The sequence below is a fragment of the Canariomyces notabilis genome, assembly GCF_033297395.1.
Source record: "Canariomyces notabilis strain CBS 508.74 unplaced genomic scaffold N656scaffold_4, whole genome shotgun sequence".
NCBI lineage: Eukaryota > Fungi > Ascomycota > Sordariomycetes > Sordariales > Chaetomiaceae > Canariomyces > Canariomyces notabilis.
The window spans coordinates 261,528-281,557 of NW_027041826.1; the positions used below are offsets into that span (position 1 = coordinate 261,528).

The 20,030-nt window shown below is 54.2% G+C and overlaps 3 protein-coding genes across 3 annotated transcripts; 1 reads left to right on the plus strand and 2 right to left on the minus strand.

Annotated features, from left to right (window-relative positions):
* Nucleotides 1-1,678: 1,678 nt before the first annotated feature.
* N656DRAFT_776077 (MFS general substrate transporter) lies at nucleotides 1,679-4,327 on the minus strand. The gene is made up of 6 exons (XM_064814562.1): nucleotides 3,926-4,327; nucleotides 3,332-3,844; nucleotides 3,005-3,258; nucleotides 2,418-2,937; nucleotides 2,124-2,338; nucleotides 1,679-2,033 (listed from the first exon to the last, which is right to left on the minus strand). Exons 1-6 carry the CDS (start codon nucleotides 3,942-3,944, stop codon nucleotides 2,001-2,003), a joined length of 1,554 nt encoding a protein of 517 aa, XP_064672594.1. The 5' UTR covers nucleotides 3,945-4,327; the 3' UTR covers nucleotides 1,679-2,000.
* A 7,509-nt stretch (nucleotides 4,328-11,836) lies between these two features.
* Nucleotides 11,837-12,829, plus strand: N656DRAFT_776082 (uncharacterized protein). The gene is made up of 3 exons (XM_064814563.1): nucleotides 11,837-11,941; nucleotides 12,013-12,082; nucleotides 12,165-12,829. The coding sequence occupies exons 1-3, from the start codon at nucleotides 11,931-11,933 to the stop codon at nucleotides 12,354-12,356; spliced, it is 273 nt and encodes a 90-aa protein (XP_064672595.1). The 5' UTR covers nucleotides 11,837-11,930; the 3' UTR covers nucleotides 12,357-12,829.
* A 50-nt stretch (nucleotides 12,830-12,879) lies between these two features.
* Nucleotides 12,880-18,729, minus strand: N656DRAFT_747711 (uncharacterized protein; the record flags this gene model as incomplete). The annotated part of the gene is made up of 4 exons (XM_064812945.1): nucleotides 12,880-14,397; nucleotides 14,453-17,575; nucleotides 17,629-18,565; nucleotides 18,659-18,729. The coding sequence occupies 4 exons, from the start codon at nucleotides 18,727-18,729 to the stop codon at nucleotides 12,928-12,930; spliced, it is 5,601 nt and encodes a 1,866-aa protein (XP_064672596.1). The 3' UTR covers nucleotides 12,880-12,927.
* Between the last annotated feature and the right edge of the window lie 1,301 nt (nucleotides 18,730-20,030).

Here is a 20,030-nt window from a genome sequence, read left to right on the forward strand (position 1 = left end):
TGGCCAAGACCTCGGAGATCGCGGTTACCACATGGCTGGATAGCCACTTGGGCCGCCCCACGGCTGCAGCTGTTCCCCTTCCCACGGTCGGGGCTTTGCCCCTGGTCCCCTGCCTTATGTTAAACATGGGGTGAGGGGAGCTTTCTATTCCCTTCTTGTTTTACCTCACCGTTGCAACTTCGCTTAGACTCGAAGAACAACGACGTTATTCATGCATTGGAGTTGGCGGACGGGTGCTGTCGTGTTTATGTATGAGCATGCCGAGTTGTTTTGGTCTAGCTTTCGAGATCGGTGTCTGCTGGAGAGTCCGGGCTTGGAAGGGTCCGACGCGGATATCACACGCACAAAGTACTCGGTACCCGCTACCTGCCGAACAAATTTGTCGTGGCGTTTTTGGTTTGGGAAGCAGGCGGGCTTCAAGATTTATAGGCAGGGGTATTGGTTGGATGAACACTCTTTCTTACTCTGTTTTCCTGCCTCGTCCCTCTTGCTGGCCAATTCTCCTCGGTGTTTTTGGTGATTTGGTTTATGGCGCGGGGGGTGTTGGGGCTGGTTGGTTCTCGTATATTCCCGTTTTCCATCAGACCTACTAGGCTCTCTGTGAATATTCTCGTTTGATCTTCCCATGGGCTCCCGTGTGTATTCTTATTGTTTTGTCTCCACGGAGAGCATGCAATGGAATGGAAAGGAAGGGAGAGAGGCAATGAATGGGTTGGTAACCTCCCCCCGTCGGCGAACCAAGCCTGCCTCTACCCCCCTTTTTCTCTCACATTATTACGTACTTTGGCTGGAATGGGTGGTTGAAGAGGTGCAGTAAGGCGCGGCGTTTCTTCGTTCTTCTGTCTTCTCTTTCGGATGGAAATGGGACTTGCATATGGTGTTATAGCTTGGCTTTTCGCTCTTCTTCCCTTTCTTCTCTTTTTTTACCTTTTTGCACACGACGCCGCGGGACCCCTGCTGCAGGGGCGTAGGGTATGAACAGACAGAGAATGGCACGATTGCAGACAGGATATGCAAGCAGGCAGGCAGGCAGGAAGGCAGGCGAGCAGGCAGACAGATATATATGCGATGCGGATGCGAATGTCATCGCGAAGTGGGGGGTGCATTCACCTACATCTCTGTGCTGTGCTGTGTTGGGTATGGTTCTGTCCAGCTGTAAGTGTGTATGGTGGGTTGGTATGACTCTCTTCTCTTCCTCGACGACGCTTTGTGACTGGGTTGTCGGATATGTGACACAGTCGACTGTGTTGATAGTTACACCTCATGTGATGATTGTTTCGGGTCAACAGGGTGTCAGGAACCGGCTTTCGGGCTGTCTGTTCTACGAATTATTAGTTGATGAGGAAGCGGGAGAGAGATAGACTGAGCTATATCCTACCCACATGACCAATGCCGTAGGCTATCAATCTAGAGGAGGCAAGGGTCATGTTTTATTGTTCTGATTCCATTTTGTGCGTGTGCTTTGTTTTGTTTACTCTCATCCTGATTTACCAAGCCCCCTGGATTTGACCGTCGGTCAATGCAATTCGGACACACCATGATTCACGGAATATCGAGTCTTGCATATTTTAGACGGTCCAAAAGCAATCCGTCATCCCCTTAACTGTTCAATTTGATTGTTTTCCCATCATCTCTTCGCCCTCCCCCTCCCTTCCCCCCCCTTCTTTTCTCATGCGCTCCCGCAAACCCGCTGATTGCACAAAAACGATCAGCAGCATTATCATATTGGAGGTATTAGACCGAAGCAACGGCGCGTTTTATTCTAGTACGTTATCAAGAGGACCGAATAGCCGAACGTTAACGATCTTGATCAGTGGAAACACAGCGATTGACGACTTGCAGGTGTATCGTCCGTAATCACCCTGATTCATGCATTACAAGCCGGAGAGCTAGATGTCCCTCTAGGAGTCCATAGAGCTTTTCTATAGTACGGGCTCTTGTACGATACAACGATCACAGCCGCCAGAGCACTGTTTTTCCACCAAGAGCCACCCACACACTCAAAGCATGTACCTAAACTCCGGGTTGAGATCCTACAATTCCGTAAGTCAGCTCAGGAATCACATGTTGAAAAAAGCAGAACCGGAGCGATGTGAAATCGGACGAAGAATTGAAAAACTTACCCCCAGTTCCGTCTTCTCATGTTCCGTCAGGTTGAGATCCCGCGGCTGCCGACGGCGCTTCCTATTCTCCGTCATGATGGAAAAGGCATAGGCGGCGCAGGAGACCAGACTGAGGCAGATGAAGGAGACGCAAATGGCGTAGCCCTTCTTGAAGAAGGGGGCATCAGACGTCACGAAGGAGTAGGTGGAGATGATGCCGCCAATGTTTCCGAAACCTGTTTCCGGATCAGTCACGAACAGACGGATCATTTCCTAGCAAACCTAGCAAAATGAGGAGAGAGGAGAAAAACCCACCAATCTGCCACGCACTCCCCACCGCACGCCGATGGTGTCCTCCCAGATTCATATTGAACCAGCACACTACAACAGGCATAGCCGAGTAAGTGCCCATGCAGATGAGGAACAGCGCGGCGTACTGCACGGGCAGGTTATCGTGCACGCTTAGCAGCACGGCGAATCCCGAGATGGAGACCAGGACGGCGCCGACGATAAAGAGAAAACGGTGCTGGAGCCAGTCGGACAGAGTGGCGACGATCATGGCAAAGCCAAACGCCACGGCCCAGGGCGGGACGGAGCGCAGCTGCGTCTGGATCGGGTCGTACTTGTAGCTCTGAATGATGGTGGGCGAGAAATAGGCGTACGAGTAGGCCGGCACGATCAGCCCAAAGTACATGAAGCCGCCCAGCCAGATGCGGTAGTCGGCCATGACGGTGCGCACGTCGCGCAGCGTGATGGGCCGCTCTGCCCCGCTGTTGCCCTGGTCGGCGCGCAGCCGCGCCTTGACGAACTCGCGCTCGTCTGGGGGTAGCCAGGTCTAGTAGGTGCTTTCTGTTAGTGTGTGGGAAGTCATGAAACGGGTGAAGGGGAGTCTGGGGACGTACCGCTTGTTCGGGGAAGGAAGGAAAGGTGAACAGAAACACCACTCCAATGAGCACGGTGACACACCCTTCGAGGATAAAGATCCAGCGCCACCCGCGGTAGCCCTGCATGTAGTCCATCTTGCCAATGGCCGAGGCCAAGAGCCCGCCAAAGGCGCCCGCCAGCGACGTGGACGAGAAGAAGAGGGAGAAGCGTTTCTGCGCCTCGTGTCGCCGGTACCATGTGCTCAGGAGGTAAAAGCAGCCAGGGAACATGCCTAAAGTGATACAAGTCAGCCCCCCCTTCTATAACCCCCCCCCACGCCTCCCGGATTCTTCAGAAAATCATACCGCATTCAAACAAGCCCAAAAAGAACCTCGTCGCCAGAATTCCCGAATAGTTCTGCACGAATCCCTGGAGGACCGTCACCAGCCCAAACCCCAGACAGCACACCGACAACCACACGCGGGGCGAGAAGCGCTTCAGCAGCAGGTTTGACGGGATCTCGCACAGGATGTAGGGCACAAAAAAGATGGTCAGGGCCGTGTTGTACTCGACGCCGCCCATGCCGAGGTCGGCCTCGAGCCCGAAAGCGCGGGCGTTGGCAATGTTGACGCGGTCCAGGAAGGCCAGCAGGTACAGCACAATCACAAAGGGTATGATGTGCACGTCAATCTTGGTCGTGATTTTGCGTTCTGTCGTGTGCGGCGGGCATACCACCACCACCTCACCCAGCCCGTTGCCGTTGCCGTTGCCGTTGGTCATGGATGAAGAGTCGTAGGCCGGGTATCCGGGTAAGCCGGCCTCGACCCCGGCCGTGGCGGCTTCCTGACGCTTGCTCTCGGACTCGGAGTGGTCCGCATCTGTGAGTGACACATGGTTAGGCATGCAGGGCCAGATGGATACCCGGGACATGGAAGGTGTCCGGTGGAAGGTCGGCCTACGGTGTTTGAGTTTGGTCATGGCGGTTTCGGTCGTGTGTAGCCTGTCCTCCCTCTCGCCCAATGGTCCCCGCAAAGAGCTCAGTACCACCTCAAGCAAGGTGGTGTATGTATATATACCAAGGAGCTCTTGAGTATCGCTTGGAGATATGTGAACTACGATGTCGTCGGGCCTGGCTGAGGGAAGACGAAGGAGACAAAACTGAAGAGCGGAGAGGGGGATGATGGATCTAGATCCTACCACAGCCCGTGACGCACCGCGAGGGTTTTATTTTAACCCTGTTCCTGCAGCATATTTTGTAAAAGGCAATGAATGACCTACTAGCGTGAGAGTAGTACAGTCATGGTCGTACAATTTGCTGAGTGAGTGAGTGAGGGCCTGGTCGGACCGGCCCTGGATCGGCGCTGACCTCGGTCCACCTTTTCGCTGCTCGCTGTCCACTGGTCCGGGTCACCGGGGTCGTTTATACGACCTTCCTTGTCGAGTACCCAGATGGATGCAACCACAGGGGAATGTCTTACCCCACATCTGCGGGTAGTGCCTGCTGGTCAGACATCATCCCTGAGCTCCATGTCGTGTCATGTTCTCTCGCTGCTGCTGGCGGCTCAAGCATGGGCAAGCAGCATTTGGAAATTGGAACTTCTGTGCACTGTCCCGGCATTGAAGAACTAACGTTGACTAATTGGCAGGGATTGTCCCTGACGCTCAACGTTTTCTGTCTGTCACCTGATTTCTAGCTGAAGTTGGAGTCTCTCGTAGTCGCTGCTAGGCTGCCGAGAGAGGAATAGGTTTCTAGAAGCTGTTCCTTGCTCGCGTTGGGATGATGGCGACTTGGTGTTATGGAAGTTTTCTACACATCTGTGTGGAAGGAGGTAAGTGGCGTTCTGGCCAAGCGTGCTCACCAATGCAAATATGCGGAGTGCATGCGTCTAGTGTATTGTGCCGTTCTCACATGCCGATATGTACTCTCTTTTTCTCTTCCTCACCCTCTTTTGCCATTTCGTCTCTTCCTTTTCCTATTTCAAAGAAACCACACTGGCTGAGACTGGTTTGCAAGACGCACGGGCTCGGCCAAAATTCAGGGATTTCAGAAAAACTGGAGCAACATCCGAGATCGCCGCAAAATGGGCAAAATGATACGGAGCTGGGGGAGCTAAGTCGCGGCCATCGGAGTCAAGGTAAGCTTTTCCCCACACCCGGGTGGCTTGGACAGGGGTGTCCGGCAACCGCCTCACACTAGGCTGTTACTCCGCACCTCGGCGCGTTCTACACTTCGGTCTACAACTGCGGGGAAAGTCCCCCGGGACTCCAGGTTGCATTCCATCTGTCACTCTACGAAGTAGTAGTGTACGCGGGGAAGATCGACGATGGGATCACCAGCGGCAACAAGATTGATCTGATGAAAAGCTTTCTGTTTCTTCCTGCCAACAGCCCTCGTCAACACAACATAAACAGTCATTCCATCATCAGATCCCCATCAGAGAACCTCTCTACACCTTCTCAAAGGGATAACTCTACACATTCAAAACCACACAGGGTACATCATCATCAATGCTTATCCAACTAGGCTACCCCGGCCAGGGTCGCCTTCCATTGCCATCCGTCTGCTTTGTTTTCTTCCCTGGTTGACTCCGATGCTTTTGGTGCTGTGTACGTATATAAATAAATAAAAAAGGGGGAAGGGGCCAAACAAACCGGGTCAACGTGGACGGCTGAGCCCTCGCTTGAAACGCTATTTTTCCCGCCGAAACAGAAGACAACAATAAAAAGGGGAATCTTGTGATGGGGTTAAAAGGGAAATGGCAAAATAACCAACGTGTCTAGATAGGGGATCCGTAACTGCCCGGCTCGATATTCAGCCTGTGACCAACTGCCTTTGACGGCACGTCGACAGCTAGACAGAACATCGTCATGCAAAACCGGGTATATCGTGATAACATTCGTAACGGCGTTGTTGAATGGCCAAGGCTCATAATGTCTCGGTTCGTAGATGCAGTAGCCTAGTTGAAGCGATCATGACGAGCCGCCGACCGAACAACATTTATTGTTGCGAGGCCGGCGCCGGTGGTGGGGGCTGCGGTTGCGCTGTCTGCGGTTGTGGCGGTGACTGCTTGTCTTCTTCGGAGCGTTTCAGATCCAGACTTTTCCCTCGCGCCGATGAGAGGAGGCTAGAACCCAATGACACTGTTCGCTCCCCGGGCGGCGACTTGTTTCTCCGTTGTTCGACATGCTCCTTGTGTTCGCGGTACTTGTTTTTGATCCAGTTGCCAAACTTCTTGGGGTCATCCTTGTTCTCTTTATCCTCAGCATTGAACATCGCGCGATCCGAAGAGTCTCCAGTCGAGGTTTGCGCTAGCTTTTGCGCCGAGCTGCCTACTGATGTGCTGCTGGTGTCGGCATTCGAGTTCGATCCGAAACCCGGCTGTGGCGACGCAACTGACGGCGGTGCAGCTGCTGCGAGCTCATCCTTTTTTCGTGAAAGACGCCATCGCCTCCTCTTCTCCTTCTCGTTAGGAGTACCAGGCACTGTACTGTCTACCCCGTCTTCGACCTGGTCAAGATCGGAGCCTTCATTGAAAGAGCTGTTTAAAGAAGTTGGCGGGGACTTCTTGCTTTTCAAACTTGTCTCGGCACCAGGAGGAGCAAGACTGTCCGCATGGGCGTCGCTGGGAGGAGCTTGAGAAGTGCGCGGCGGGGTCTCTGAAGGCGCACCGCCAGACGATGCAGCCACAGGTCTGTCGTTGCCCGCAGTCCTTGAAACAGACTGTATTGTTTCGAGGGGGTTCGGCAGCTCCGCATTGGGCGAAACTGTTGTTGAATAGGGGAGCGAGGCTGTTGAACTATGAGCGCTAGGATTTGCACTTCCTGGGCCCCTCTTCTTCTTCAGCTTGTTCATCTGGCGGCCGCTGTCACTGTCGGTAGTCGACATCCTCTGGAACAGGTTTTGTATTTTCCGCTCTTTGGACGGGGTGGTGGGTTCTGGAGTCGTGGGCTCCAGAAGCCTTTCCTGGCTTCTTGCTCCGGGAACAGACAGGCCAAGCTGAGACGTAGACGGAGCTGTCGAAGCCTGTATCGATGGCGCCGATGTCCTATCAGAAGCTGCGCCAACTTCTCCGACAATCGCTGGCGGGGATATTACGGGGGCCGCCGGTGAAAGAGAGGTTAGGGGGGCGACATCATTCCGAGAGGAAAACCTCCCGGACTGCAAGGCCGGTGACTTCTTTGAGGGCACAGTGTTGCTACGAGCCAGACCGCCGGTTGGGGTTGCCGTCAATGCTGGGCTACCCGGGCTGGGGGCGCCATTGGAATGGAAAGATCGCCTTGACGACGTAGACTTGTTCCGTCGGATCGAACCGTCCCTGGCAACACTCTCGGCTCCGGCACTTGCAGTTGACGCAGAACGAGTGATGCCGGGCTTCGGGTTCGGCGTTGAAGGGAGTACCGGGGTGCCTTGCTGCACCTCTTGCACCGTCTTCTCATCCGCTGCCGTGCCTTGCATCCCGATGAGAAAATGGTCCTGGTTCTCAATGAGGAAGATGATGACATCTTGGTTCAGACGATACTCCTCAGGTGCCATTGCGTGATTAGGGTGTGAGAGCATGCCAGGCTGAAAAATGGCAGCTAGATTCTGCGGCGTCATCCGATTCTGATCCGACTTGGCAGCGAATACCGCGAGCAGGTCAAGAATGTAGAGAAGCAGCTGGCGGTTCAAAGGGGGCAGCTCAGTGATGAGCTGCTGGTACCTCGCAATGGCCGCAGCCTCGTCAAAGGCTCCGACCGGATGAGCTCCTTGCGCATCGCCAGCCCCATGGGCTCTGGCTCCCTTCAATGGTTCTCGGAACTTTTCGTAGAGATCTAGAGGGACCACCGGCTCGGGAAGGTCGTTGAGATAGCGACGGAGGACATTTGCGGCATCGTGAACGGTGTAACCATCCCATACTAGCCCTTTTCCGTATCTATCTGGCGAGTCAAAAACCGTCTTCAGCTCCTTGATCCGCTTCTCAGACCCGTTGAGACGGAAGATGCCTTCAACCTCGGTGGCTTTGAAAAACGTCAGCAAGTTGCTTACGGGCCATTACGAGCAGAAGAATAATAAATTTTGTATTGGTACATACCTCTTTCCTTCAAGAATACTCCACACTTCGCAACCACAATCGGCACATAGCCGTAAATATAACTCTTGCCATCCTCGTCGACGAGCGAAATGGCCACGTTGGCATAGGTGATGCTCTGCCGCAAAGGGACGCCGAATATGCCTTGGGGACGATATTCTGCGTCGATTAGCTTCATTCTCACAGCAGATGGTTCCGAGGAGGATGGACAAGAGCGCTTGGCGGAGCGCCATGTCAACGCACGGCGGACTCCACTGGACTTGGGCATTTCTGGTGGTCTTGCAAGGAGACCTTGACTCATATCGGCACTTGCTCGATGAACAGCGGGTTTTTGCTCCTGGAAGACCATGTCTTGCTGGGACCTAGACCCATCAATGTCCTCCAGAAAGTTGAATCTCTTTCTATGGGGTATGGATCTGGGAGAGGTATTTATGGTGGATGGGGCGGCTATACCGTGTGACTCCTCCTGGTGCCTTGAAGGGAGCTTGAAACCCTTCCACCAAGACCGTAGATCGCGCTTGCTTGGTGGAGCGGCAGGAGATTGTGATTGGGGCGCATCGGGGACGCCGGTAGGGAATGGGGCGCTTGCCCGGGGCTGTTGTTGTTGTTGCTGTTGTTGTTGCTGCTGCTGCTGCTGATGCTGGTGTTGGTGTTGCTGCTGGGAAGAGGGCGCCTGGGGTGCTGGCGTAGGTGTAGCGGACGTCATATTTGCGACGCGCGATGACGGTCGGCGGATTTCAACGGCACTGCGGCTGGGTAATAACCGTGCTGGGGTCGCGGACACAGTTTCGAGGTTATCGACTGGTCTGAATGATGCAGGAAATGTATACTGCGTAGAATGAATCCGAGCAGAAAACACTTCTACGTGGGCTCCCTGAGTAAATGGTTATCGTCCTGCGACGCGATGCAGAGGGCGGCTAGGATCCAGTTTCCCGGCCCAAAGTGCTTGTCGTCGTCGATCGTGGGGCCTTAGAGCTCGGGGGTAGAAACGGCGTTGAAAACGCGGTGCGGTCGATAAACCGGTAAGGAGAGAAATCTGATCGGCATTCGCTCTGTTTATGTCGCGTCTTGTTTTGCGATGGAATTTCTAAGGTTTGATTAAGTTAAAAGGAACCCAGTGTGCGACAGTAAGAAAGAGGGACGGCTGGGCCTTCCGTTGCTTTTCAAAGACCAGTGGCCTGGGGAACTACTGTAACGTTAGGCCAAGAGTGACAGGGTTCAGCGTCTCAAGCCGCCGGGGGCTTTTCAACCCCAAAGTTGAGCCACTGTGCGTTGCTTTTCCCCCCGCACTGAGTTCCAGGCCCTGCTGTCAACGGCTTCCATTGTTGCAGTGTTCCGTCGCTAACTTCAAGTCCTCGTTGCGCCTCGTTGTAACAGTCCGCACATTAACCCAATGGATTGAATGGAATGCAAAGACCCCGATCCCAACTTGGCATGCAGCTAAAAAGAAATGGTAAAGAGGTTGCTTGATCTGATTGAATGACGGAGAGACTTGCAGCGTCCCCTAAATGCGCGAACAAGGGACGAGATAGGTATGTACAGATCCCGCAGCGCATCGCGATGTCTGACCTCATTCCCCTCAGTGCTCGACTATCTGATTGTCTTTGAGCTCAACTTGAAGTAGCCAGGCCAGGGTAAAACACACCACACAGTTCGGAGGCCAGAAATCTGGAACTTGACACAGCTCTCAGTTGCTAAGACCACTACTAAGTGCCGGTCCTACAGTGTAGCCTACCATCCCAGTCAGTGGGCATTTCCGCAATCGCTCCACGTTTTGGTCTCGAACCAGCCGGCCGACCCTCCGGTGTCCTTCCCGAACCTTAAGATCCGCCAATGCAATAATATAAATACTAGAGACCAAACTAGACGATCTTCACTGCAGATCTCGGCATTCGAGACCGTTGGAAAGATAGCGGTCGAGACCTCCGCTAGACCAAAGTCGAACAGTTTATTGCGGCCGTTCTAGACGTCTTTCTCCCGGGGCATGATGTTTGTAAACCAGATCGGCGCAGTCCCCTTCGGTGCAGTCCCCTTTTTGCCCGCCGAAAGATAGAACACGCTACCTTATCCCAGGTGCATCAGCCTAACCCACCGGGGACGAGGGCGCATTCCCGGATTGCATCTCCCCGTTTCCTTGCAGGCAAGCGAGGCAAGGTACTGTACCTTAGGGGACCGACGCCATCTTCCCGTCTCGATGGCCTATGACGTATGTAGGGGTTTTCTTGCAGCACAACACCCACCCAAGGCCATGGTTGACCGGCAGCCCAACAGGTGTCGCTAACTTCATGTGTACCCTCTGCCTGACGGGTGTGCTTGTGGCTTAGCTTTCCAGCGCTCCTTCATGGCTGTAGCCTGCTGCTGCAGTCCATGAGCGCCTGGCATGTGCGTTACGTTGCGGGAGCTTGCGATTATATTCCCGGCTCTTTGCTGGTCAGAAGGTCTATTTCCAGAAATAGGTAGGGTGGGGTGAATAGGTGTTAGTGTTGGTTTTACCATAGTGTACGGTACGGTATCATAACGTTGACGGCTGCGGTACAACCCATGTTGTGCACGGGCCGTCGTCATCGTGCTGCCCCTCCTTGAGCCATCTTCAACGAACAGCACCTGCAGATGCTCGATCAGCTGAGTTGCCGGATGGCACGAGACACCAACTTCTTGGTAGAGCTCTGTTAGAGCTGACCCCTCTGATCGTCAACCTGCTTAGGTGATCAGCTCCTTGATGCACGGTTCCACTTAGGTTCAAATCACAGTGGTTGACGCGGGCCTCGCTAGGGTCTCGGTGGGGAGGGAAGCGGCTGGCGAATTGGCGTCTTCTGGTCTCTTGAACGTTTGATTCGCGAACTCGATCTTGTCCAAAGACATGTACTCTTGGGGCGGCCGCAAGTCTCACCCATACCTGCTGGGCTGCCTTAGCCCTTCTCCTATCTGTAAACAACTGTGCAAAAAAGGGTTTGGGAGCCAGTCACGAAACGAGGCGTTCTCTATGTCGGGAGAACTGACTGCAAATGCTGTCCATAACTCACAAGTACGTACTCCGTAGTTTAGCTGCGATGCTGCGGGGTTGTTTCATCTTCAGCCTCACAAGCTACATAAGACTAGCGAGCTTGGTTTGGCTTGCTGATACGAGATCTTGGAGGACGTCATAACTGGCCGAATTCCTTCAGCTCCAGTTGTCTGCCGCGCGGCTGGTTTCCCATTGGTGGACTAGGGCAATCGTCAGAAGCCTGCAAGGGCCGATCTTGATTCCCTGGCGAGCCTGGCTAACGTTAGTGCCCTCTTTCAGTGACATGGAGGCAGGTCTAGTACCGCTTCAAGTCGAGTGCATCACCGTGTCCATCACGTGCGCATGTCTTGCGGAGTGTGATGAGACATGCTCATGGTTTGAGCCTATGGCTGGCTGTTTGATGCCAGCTCGTTGGATGGGAAAACGTCGTGTACCGGGGCCGACTTGCCATGAGTCCTGCGGTCCGACAAATTAAGAATTCGAAAGTCTGACTTCGTATGGAAGTCGCACCCGACAGGATGGCTCGTCAGGCCGAAGCTGAGTGACAACCAGAGATTGGAAGTTCTGTTAAGAGGGGTAGGTAGTCGAGAGGATGATTTTTGCACGCAAAATTCCGACCGCACTAACAGCTCCAATTCCGTCCCGAAGTACCTCCGTACCTACCCCAAGCTCAAGAAGGTGCACGGTTCGCAGTATGCGCCGTGTGAGGATACCCAGCGATAAGCAGCCAAATGTCAAGAGGAATTTGTTATCGCAGATGAGTTCAATCAACATCAACTGTTGAGCTCTAGAGACCATTCCATCACCATCAACACCAGCACCAGCTAAACATCAACCACAAACCCGGTTCTTTCATTTCCAGCCACTTAGACCAAGGACCAGCTAGAGACCATGGACGCAGGGTAACAAACCCCAATGCCGTCCCCAGCACGACCCGAAGAAACCGTGACTAACCACCGTCCGGGAAATCCAGACTCACAGCCGCCGAGACGCGCGAGTTAGAAACCCGCATGCAAAAGCGCCAGATCAAGGATTTCATGAGTGTACGTACTACCCGTCCCGGACCAGCCTTCGCCAAAGCCCAAAATCCGCAAGATAAAAAAAGGCTGACAAGATGATCCACAGATGTTTGGCAACATCGTCGACAACTGCTTCAACGCGTGTGTCGACGACTTCACCTCCAAGGCCCTCTCGGGCCGCGAGAGCGGCTGCCTTAGCCGGTGCGTGACCAAGACCATGACGACCAACCAACGGCTGGGCGAGCGCTTCGGCGAGCTCAACGCCGCCGCGACGGCCGAGATGCAGAACCGGCGGTAAGAAGTAAAAGATAGAAAAGAGGAAAGAAAGGAAGACAACTTACCGCCGCCGTTCGAATAAATGTTTCCAATGGAGATCTTGACTCGCGGAAAGATAACGTCTATGATCGGTCCGGGATACCCGTCTATACCCGACATACCGTTGGAAGGGGACGGGACGGGATGGGAAGGATGGGATGGGATACCCTGTGTATTATACATCACGGCTCTGGCCTGGAAGGATACGGGCCATGCTAGCATGACGGCATGGAATGTGGGATAGACAGGAACTGGTTGTTTTGTTTGTCATGTGTGTACGAATAGAAGGATCGCTAGGGGGTGGCTTCTTTGATCTTGGGAATTCGGGTTTGTTTCACAGCACGGGACAACTGAACCTGTGGGGACCAACACCGCAGATTCACCTAATCATAAAAAAGTCATAGGCTCCCTTACCGTGATGCCCACTATCCTCGACGGTATTTACACAAACAAGGGCATTATTCAGTCCTTTACCAAACTAACCCATCCTTCCTCCACCATTTAAAAACCTCATTCCTGTCCGTCTACACTCATCACATAAAAACAGAAAGAGACTACTCCCCGCCTTCCTCAGCAAGCGCATCGGCAAGGACATCCCTCACCCCCTCCAACAAGCCCACCGCCTTCTCCTCCAAGCGGTTCGCGCACCCGGCGGCTTCCCCAACGGGCGCCATCCGGCGCCACTCGACCTCCCTCGGCCCCAGCGGCAGCAGCCTCTCCCGGAGCAACTTCCTGCTCGCCAACCAAAACTCGACGTTCTCCAGCACGGCGCCGGCATCCCACCCCGCCACTTCGGGGATATCCCTGTTGTTATTCATCCTCAGCTTCGCCAGCACCCGCGTCAGCAGCGCGAGCGAGTGCACCTCCGAGATGGCCACGAGAGCGAGGAACTGTGGGCCGCCGCCATGGCGTTGCAGGGCCATCGAAGTGGAGGAGGCCGATGGCGGGGACGACGCTGACGCCTTCGCGGTGGCAGCTGCAGTGGTGCTGGTTGCTGTGCGACTTAACCCTGGTGCTTCTAGCCTCTCGGCGCTGGAGCGGAGGAGGTTCGGAAACTGGTTCAGGACAATGGCCACTTCAGGGGCGAAAGTGGCACCCACCACGCCGAGAATGTTCAAGAGCAGAGGGAGAATGCCCTTCGCCCAGATGGCGTAGCAACGCGCCGCACCAGGGTCGTCGGCAAAAGGCGAGACGTTCTCGCGGCGCATGTAGCCCGAGAGATTGGCCGAGGTTAGATGGCCGAGCAGATTGTCGTTGGCGAGCTGCTCAGCTATTAAGGGCAGGGCCGAGAGCTCGAGAAGAAAGAGGAGGGCGAGTTCACCGTACACAGGGTCGTTATTGCTGCCATCGCCCTTTTGGGAAGTGAGGCGGTCAGACCAGGAGAAAAGCGAGGTGGCGACTTGTAGGATGTCATGCGAGGCCATGATGTTGAGCACTTGAACCTGGCATTGGTCAATGCCGGGTACACTGAGGCACGCCTGGAGGACGGCGGTCAGGAGGGCTAAATCTTCCGGCGCGGTGGGCGAATCAGGCTCGTGGACGAGAGCGGCGAGTGTGCGGAAGGATCGTGCGACGACCCGCTCGAGGATGTTGAGGACTAGTTGGGTCACCGCGGCATGGGTCTCAGGCTCGCTGTTGTTGCTTTTTGACGCTGGCGAATTGGCGGAGTGGCGGGTGCTGCGAAGAATTACGAAGAGGATTTTGAGAAGGGTGCGGAAGTAGGAGATTTGGCCTTGACTGAAAGGGTTTTCGACCCCGTAAATAGTGGCAGAGATGAGCATAAGCAGCTGGGTGATGTCTCGGGGTAGGCGTGAGCAGTCCGCGAGTCGCTGGAGGACGGTTAGAGCTAGGTTTGCCCGCGAATGCGAGAGCACCACAAAGATGTTCTCGGGAGGCTGAGGGCGTTGGTTTGCCTCCAAGCATTGCTCTGCAACCTGCAGCATCTGCTTTGCAACTGCTGGGTTCTTGCGCAAGAGGCAGATACTGAGCTCCAAGAGCAGATACTCCCAAGCACGAAACAGCGCCTAGAAACTGGTTAGCAGAAAGGAATAGTCAGGGGCCTATCCGGCATCAACTCACAACTTGGGCCTCCACCAGGGAGAGATTTAGATTTGCCGTCTCCATTTCCCGCCTGAAGCCGTTCTGGCGAGAACCGGCCCAGCCGGCGTCATACCTGAGCATGCTCTCTGCAAAATCCAAGTCGTAGTAGTAGTTAGACCCGAGGTCTCGTGCTACCAGCAGAGTCCGCTTGAAGTCATCGACCGAACACCCGGGGTAACGCTTCGCAAAATTCCTTGCAAAATTCGCGTGCAACGAGGCGTTGTAGCCCGACACATGGACACCATCCCTAAGGAAGTAGTCCAAATCATTCACCAGATCCGTCGCAAAGCCTTGCTCCTGGCGCATCTGGCGTAGATGATACAGTTGCATAGCAAATGTCTCGGCGATGTAGGCTGCTATTCGGGCTTGATAGCCAGCCTCGGCCGGCTCTGCCTTGGCAATGACCGTGGGAGATTTGAGCTCGCGAACATAGGTTCGAAGATCCTGCAGAAAAGCCTTATCCTTTTGCATTGCGAAGATGGTCCATGGCCAATAGTTCTGCGCCGCGGTAAAAAAATCGAGGACGGCCAGGCTTTCTTGGCTCGGAATATTGCTGATTGAGCGCAGTTTTTCCAGTGCTGCTGACAATACAGAGCCAGCGGTGAGCTGGGAAATCTTTGCATCGCCCTTAAGCGCTTCCCGGGGCGTCTTGCCCGTGAGAAGACAGTTCGCCATCCATTGTTGACGGCTGCGCACGATTGTTGAGAAGAACCTCCACGTACCGGCGACTTCTGGTGTCCTATCGAACGGCTTGTCTAACTGGGAGGCAATCTGGATGAAGGAACGCGATATCTGCGGACCGAGGTACCCCAGCAGCGACGGAGGCTCGCCGCTCGCCTTACCGGCACTCTCAACAAGCGCGCTCAGAAGGGAGATTGCTGGCATCCGGAATGAATGCCTAACCGCCGGCAGCCGAGCGACAAGGGACGCGGACTTGAAGAGTTGGCTTTGAATAACAGCGGAAGGTTGATCCAGGTGGTCGGCGACCCGTAGAAGGATGGTAGCGAATTCCAGAACCGATGTTAGCCTTTCAGATACGATTCGGGATCGCTGAGGGTAGAGGGTTGAGTCGGGAAGCTGAAACGCAGCGAGTAGAGTTGCCAGAAGAGGCTGAAAACGCAGGGAGCTCGACGACGTGGACAGAAAACTCTCCACAATGTACCCGGCTGCTGGAGCAAGGGTGCTTGTCAAGCTCTGCTGGACGTCAGTTGAGCCGATGCTATAAGTGTAAGATAGTAGCTTGTGCATGATGCCCACAACATCCCGGACCAGGGAGCTGCGGTCGACTTCGGACGTGAACCTCCAAGTCGCAGAGCTCTCAAAGATATCGATCGCGGTTTGGGCTATCGAGAGGGTGACGCGGGACAGGATTTTATCCGAAGTGCCCAGCCACGGGCTCTCCTCCCCCTTTGGTCGAGAATTCAGATTAGTGACGATCCTCCGCTGCACGGCGCTCGTCATCGAGCTCTCAACCAGGCTAGAAAATAACTTCACGGCAGACAGAAGCAAGTCGAACCGCTCAGCAGCCATGTCGAGGTTCCCCATGACCTTGGAGAGGCGTCCAGCTCTGGTGTCGCTATTGAGGAGGGCGCACCGTGACATGTAGGCCCAGACGCGCCCCGGGCAGACCGGAAGCGTGGCATGCAAGAATTGAACGCAGGACGACAAGGCTGCAATCTTTGGGCCATCGAGGTCTGCAAGTTCTTCCTCAATCAAACTATCCATAGTATCGCAGACGACGCTGATGATGTCCTTCGCGCGGGGGAGTAGGCGGCTGGCCTCCCTCAAAATCCTCATGCCCTGATCGGAATCGGCCTTCGACGGGGCAGAAGCCCGCAGAACATCAGCACGCAAAACCGTAGCGATGAGTGAGATTCCCTCAATCACCTCATCCCCGGTGAGGAATGCTAGCCCGCTGTCGTAGATAACCCCCATAAGATTGACTTCGAGACGCTTTCCAAACAAGGCCAGGGCGGAATGTTCGAATTCTAGCTTACATACCCTGCCCACGTCAGTGACAAAACGTCCAAAGGTGCCCGCTGGTATGGTGAGCTTCTCGTCAGGTGAGAACCTCCGTTTGGACCTTGATGTCGAATCAAAGAGGTCGATATCGTGAGTTAGACGGAATGAGTTGGTGTTTTCGTCCTCGTTTACCAGTTCATATGACGTGTCCCACCGGCTGTTCCAGTCGACTGTCAGACTTGGAGTCCGGAGGAGCAGGCCCGTTATTACTTCTGACTTCTCTTCGTCTGACACCAAAGCGGCAGATAGTATGCGGCAGAGGGAGGAAAAGGGCAGGAATTCGTAGGGAAAACGGCTCTGCGACTGGGCTGTGTACTTATCCCTCAGTCCGCCCTGTTCCAGCATGCGAGCGTAGAGCATGCGGGCGGCTCCATTAGCTGACTCGAGCGGCATGTCCCAATATCGAGTACCGGCTGAGAGAACGGAAAGGAGACAGGACACTGGTTCGGACCGGTAGCCGATGACATGGACGCTCCCTTTCAGAAGATCCAGAAAGGCAATGCGAGCGCGGGCGCCCACAATAGGCCGAAAAGCAGCGACCTGGCTACCGCCTAGGCATACTGCCATCTCCGACATGACATCGTAGACGCTGCCTTGGGACGTGACCACCATTGCCATGTTCTCAGCCAGTTGGATGTCCCGCTCTAATTGCTGGGACACAAGAAAGGCATCGTATTGGGACGTCTCAATAGACACAATGCTCCCGGCCGAGTTCCGCCGCGGGCGCCCGGACCCGGACGGCTCAAATTCGAGCTCAAACCCTGCTTGCGCCCTTTGATTTTGTAGGAGGTCGCGCCTCTCTGCCCTTTCTTGGTAGTTAAGGTGCATCTGGTGAAGAATCAGAGACCAGGCAAACACGACAGGCGCGGCAGTCATCAGGCAGGCATTCGCTGCGGCCGTGATTACTGTGTGGATGTGCGTTAATGCGTCTGTCGAGTCTATGTATGAATCCTCGTTCTCAAGCAGATCAACCTCCTGGGTGAGGTACAAGAGCGCCCGGTCAATGTTGAGAAGCTTCAATGAGATGGCGGTAACCATACTCCGAAGGGGCATCACCAGCTCGGCAATCAGTTCATGGTCCTGGTGCAGGGTCAGTCCTGCCAACAATGCTTCAGAAAGAGAGAAAAACGCACCCCAACTACGGGTTCAAGGAATTCGTAGGTATCGACGAATGCGAACCACCGCGACACAACTTCTACCGCAGTGAATGCCGGGGTTTTGAGGTCCAGGATCTGGAAGGTAAGTGACATGGCATGAATTGCCTCGGTGAGCGCCGTGCGGACCCAATCCACCTCGAGTTGGGCGGTCATGATCTGCTGGTCCATAGCGGCCGGACCTTCCCTAGCCCTATTCATGCAGTCGTCGAGTATGCCGATATAGGTCGGCGCCAAAGAATCAAGTTGGGACATGTCTGGGTGTAACGCAGCGTCATCAAAATCGAAAGCGTCCTTCATGACAGCTTGTCGTAAGACATTGGCTTCCGGGTAGGCGGTCGACGACCGGGAATGCAGTAGAAAGGTGATGAGGCCATCAGCAGCGCTCAAGAATGACCGCCGCTCGGAAAGATAGGTAGCAAGAAGGCGCTGGCGGCGCCTGGTTTCGCTCTCGAAGTCGGCCCATGTCGACTCGGCATCGGCAACCGTGGTCACGTTCAGAAAGGCGAGGATGCCCGAGGCCTGCGCATCTGTGACACCGGCGGCTTCCTGGATGTTGGCGACATCCTGGGTAGATAGCGGTCCAGTAAGGTGGCTGCGAGCTCGCGACTGGTATTCCACAAGCACGATGCGGAGGGCGGCAACCTCATTGACATTTGCATTCTTGCTCAGCCATCGTGCGTCGCCCTTGATCGTGTCGAGGTCATACGGGTCTGTTGGTGACGGAACGATGTTGATAGCGCCGGTCTTGGTCTCAAAATCGAGCTTGGACTGGTTCGAGGGCGGCTCGAAGGGTCTGGTGGGTTCCTTAAGCAGCTGCTGAACGTAGCCGTCGCGGAGAAAGGCAGATACTGCAGCGCTAGCGAGACGATCGGATGACGAGTCCTCGAGCGAGGAAGCGACAATCTTCCACGACCTAGATAGGCGCACACGTTCGTTGTGTCAGAAAACCTGCAACCCGATCGTGATTGTGATTGTGGGAGCTGTGTAGAGGGACAGCGCAACGTACAGGATAATTCGCCTGCCCGATAAACACTCCTCGAGCGGAGGGAAATATGTTCTATCGGTCAGTGTAGCCATTGGTAACCGTCTCCATCCGTACCAGAGCTGCCCGGCCGAGATGTATCCTGGATAAAAATCTGGAGCCGGTCCAGGTTGCCGACAGCGAGGTGTCGCAGAGCTTGAACTGCAAAAACGTCAATAATGAACTTTTGCTGGACGCGCTTTCCCACGCGGGCCGCAAGCTCTCTGGTTGGGCTGGGCCTGGCGGTTGCACAAAGCCCGCTGATTGGATTCAGCTAAGGGACCCACTAAATTTTACCAAGCTGAGCCAAGTGCTTTCTTATCGATAGCCAAGCAGATCCTTGTAAGTTGGAGGCGCTTGCGCTCTGAAGCCTCTGATTGGAGACTTCAATCAAGAGTTCAATCAATGCCAACCTCGCACAGAAAGCGTACCATAGCTCCAAGCTTTCTAAGGCAATGACTTGAAGACTCAAGTCTGAACTTGGCTACTTACGATACATTTCCTTGGACAACAGATATCTCTGCCGCCTGAGAATTGCGACAACAATCACAACATGGGTATGGCTAATAAGAAGTAGATAACATTAGAGCATGCATTTCTTCATGATGCCGCGATCGTTGATCAGGGTACCAGGCTCTCCATTACCGGTATCTCACAACCTAGGTAGCTCCTACTACTACCTAACCTATGGGTCATTTGAAGAACCAGCTCTCATCTCCTTCTCGTTCAGGAAAATGTGCTGAAACTGCTGAAGTCACCTTTTGATATTCGACTGTGACCTGACGGGAAACGATGAAATCAGAAAATTCAATGATCTATCTTTGTTCGCATCCAACCATTAGAAATTGAAACTATTGGATCAAGCCGGCTGGTTGTCGTTTGATTTCTCCCATGTTGAGGGCTGATTGATTTTCAAGCAGGGACTAGTTTGCCAACGAATCTTCCATACATCCCATCTTGTTCATTGCTGTTAGCTTAAAGATTCACTATTGCGAAGCAGAGTGTGATCGCGGGGCTAGCTCGAAGCCTCGAACAAAGGAAATATGGAAATACGATTGCACTGAGGAGAGGTAGTCGAGCTCCTTCACTTACAGCGAAGTTATAACATAGCCGAACTTTGCTTAGGGGTGGGGCAATAGAGAGCCCTCAATTGGATGAAAGTAACAATCCGTCACGTGTGGCGAACGGGAAATGGCGGATGTACAAATTCAAAATCAGCACTATACTTTGGTGCTAGCACTGGAATTGAATGTAGTACAATCATATTCAAAAATTGTTTAGACTCTCCCTCATACCTCTTGTTGTAATAAGGGCGCCGATGGTGACTCACCCACATTGCTTCCTTGATTCTTCCCTG

Coding starts and splice junctions, on each gene's coding strand:
- N656DRAFT_776077 (XM_064814562.1), bottom strand. Junction 2,339..2,417: donor GGGGAGTGCGTGGCAGATTG/GTGGGTTTTTCT, acceptor ATCCGGAAACAG/GTTTCGGAAACATTGGCGGC. Junction 2,034..2,123: donor ATGAGAAGACGGAACTGGGG/GTAAGTTTTTCA, acceptor ACGGAATTGTAG/GATCTCAACCCGGAGTTTAG.
- N656DRAFT_776082 (XM_064814563.1), top strand. Junction 12,083..12,164: donor AGATCAAGGATTTCATGAGT/GTACGTACTACC, acceptor GATGATCCACAG/ATGTTTGGCAACATCGTCGA.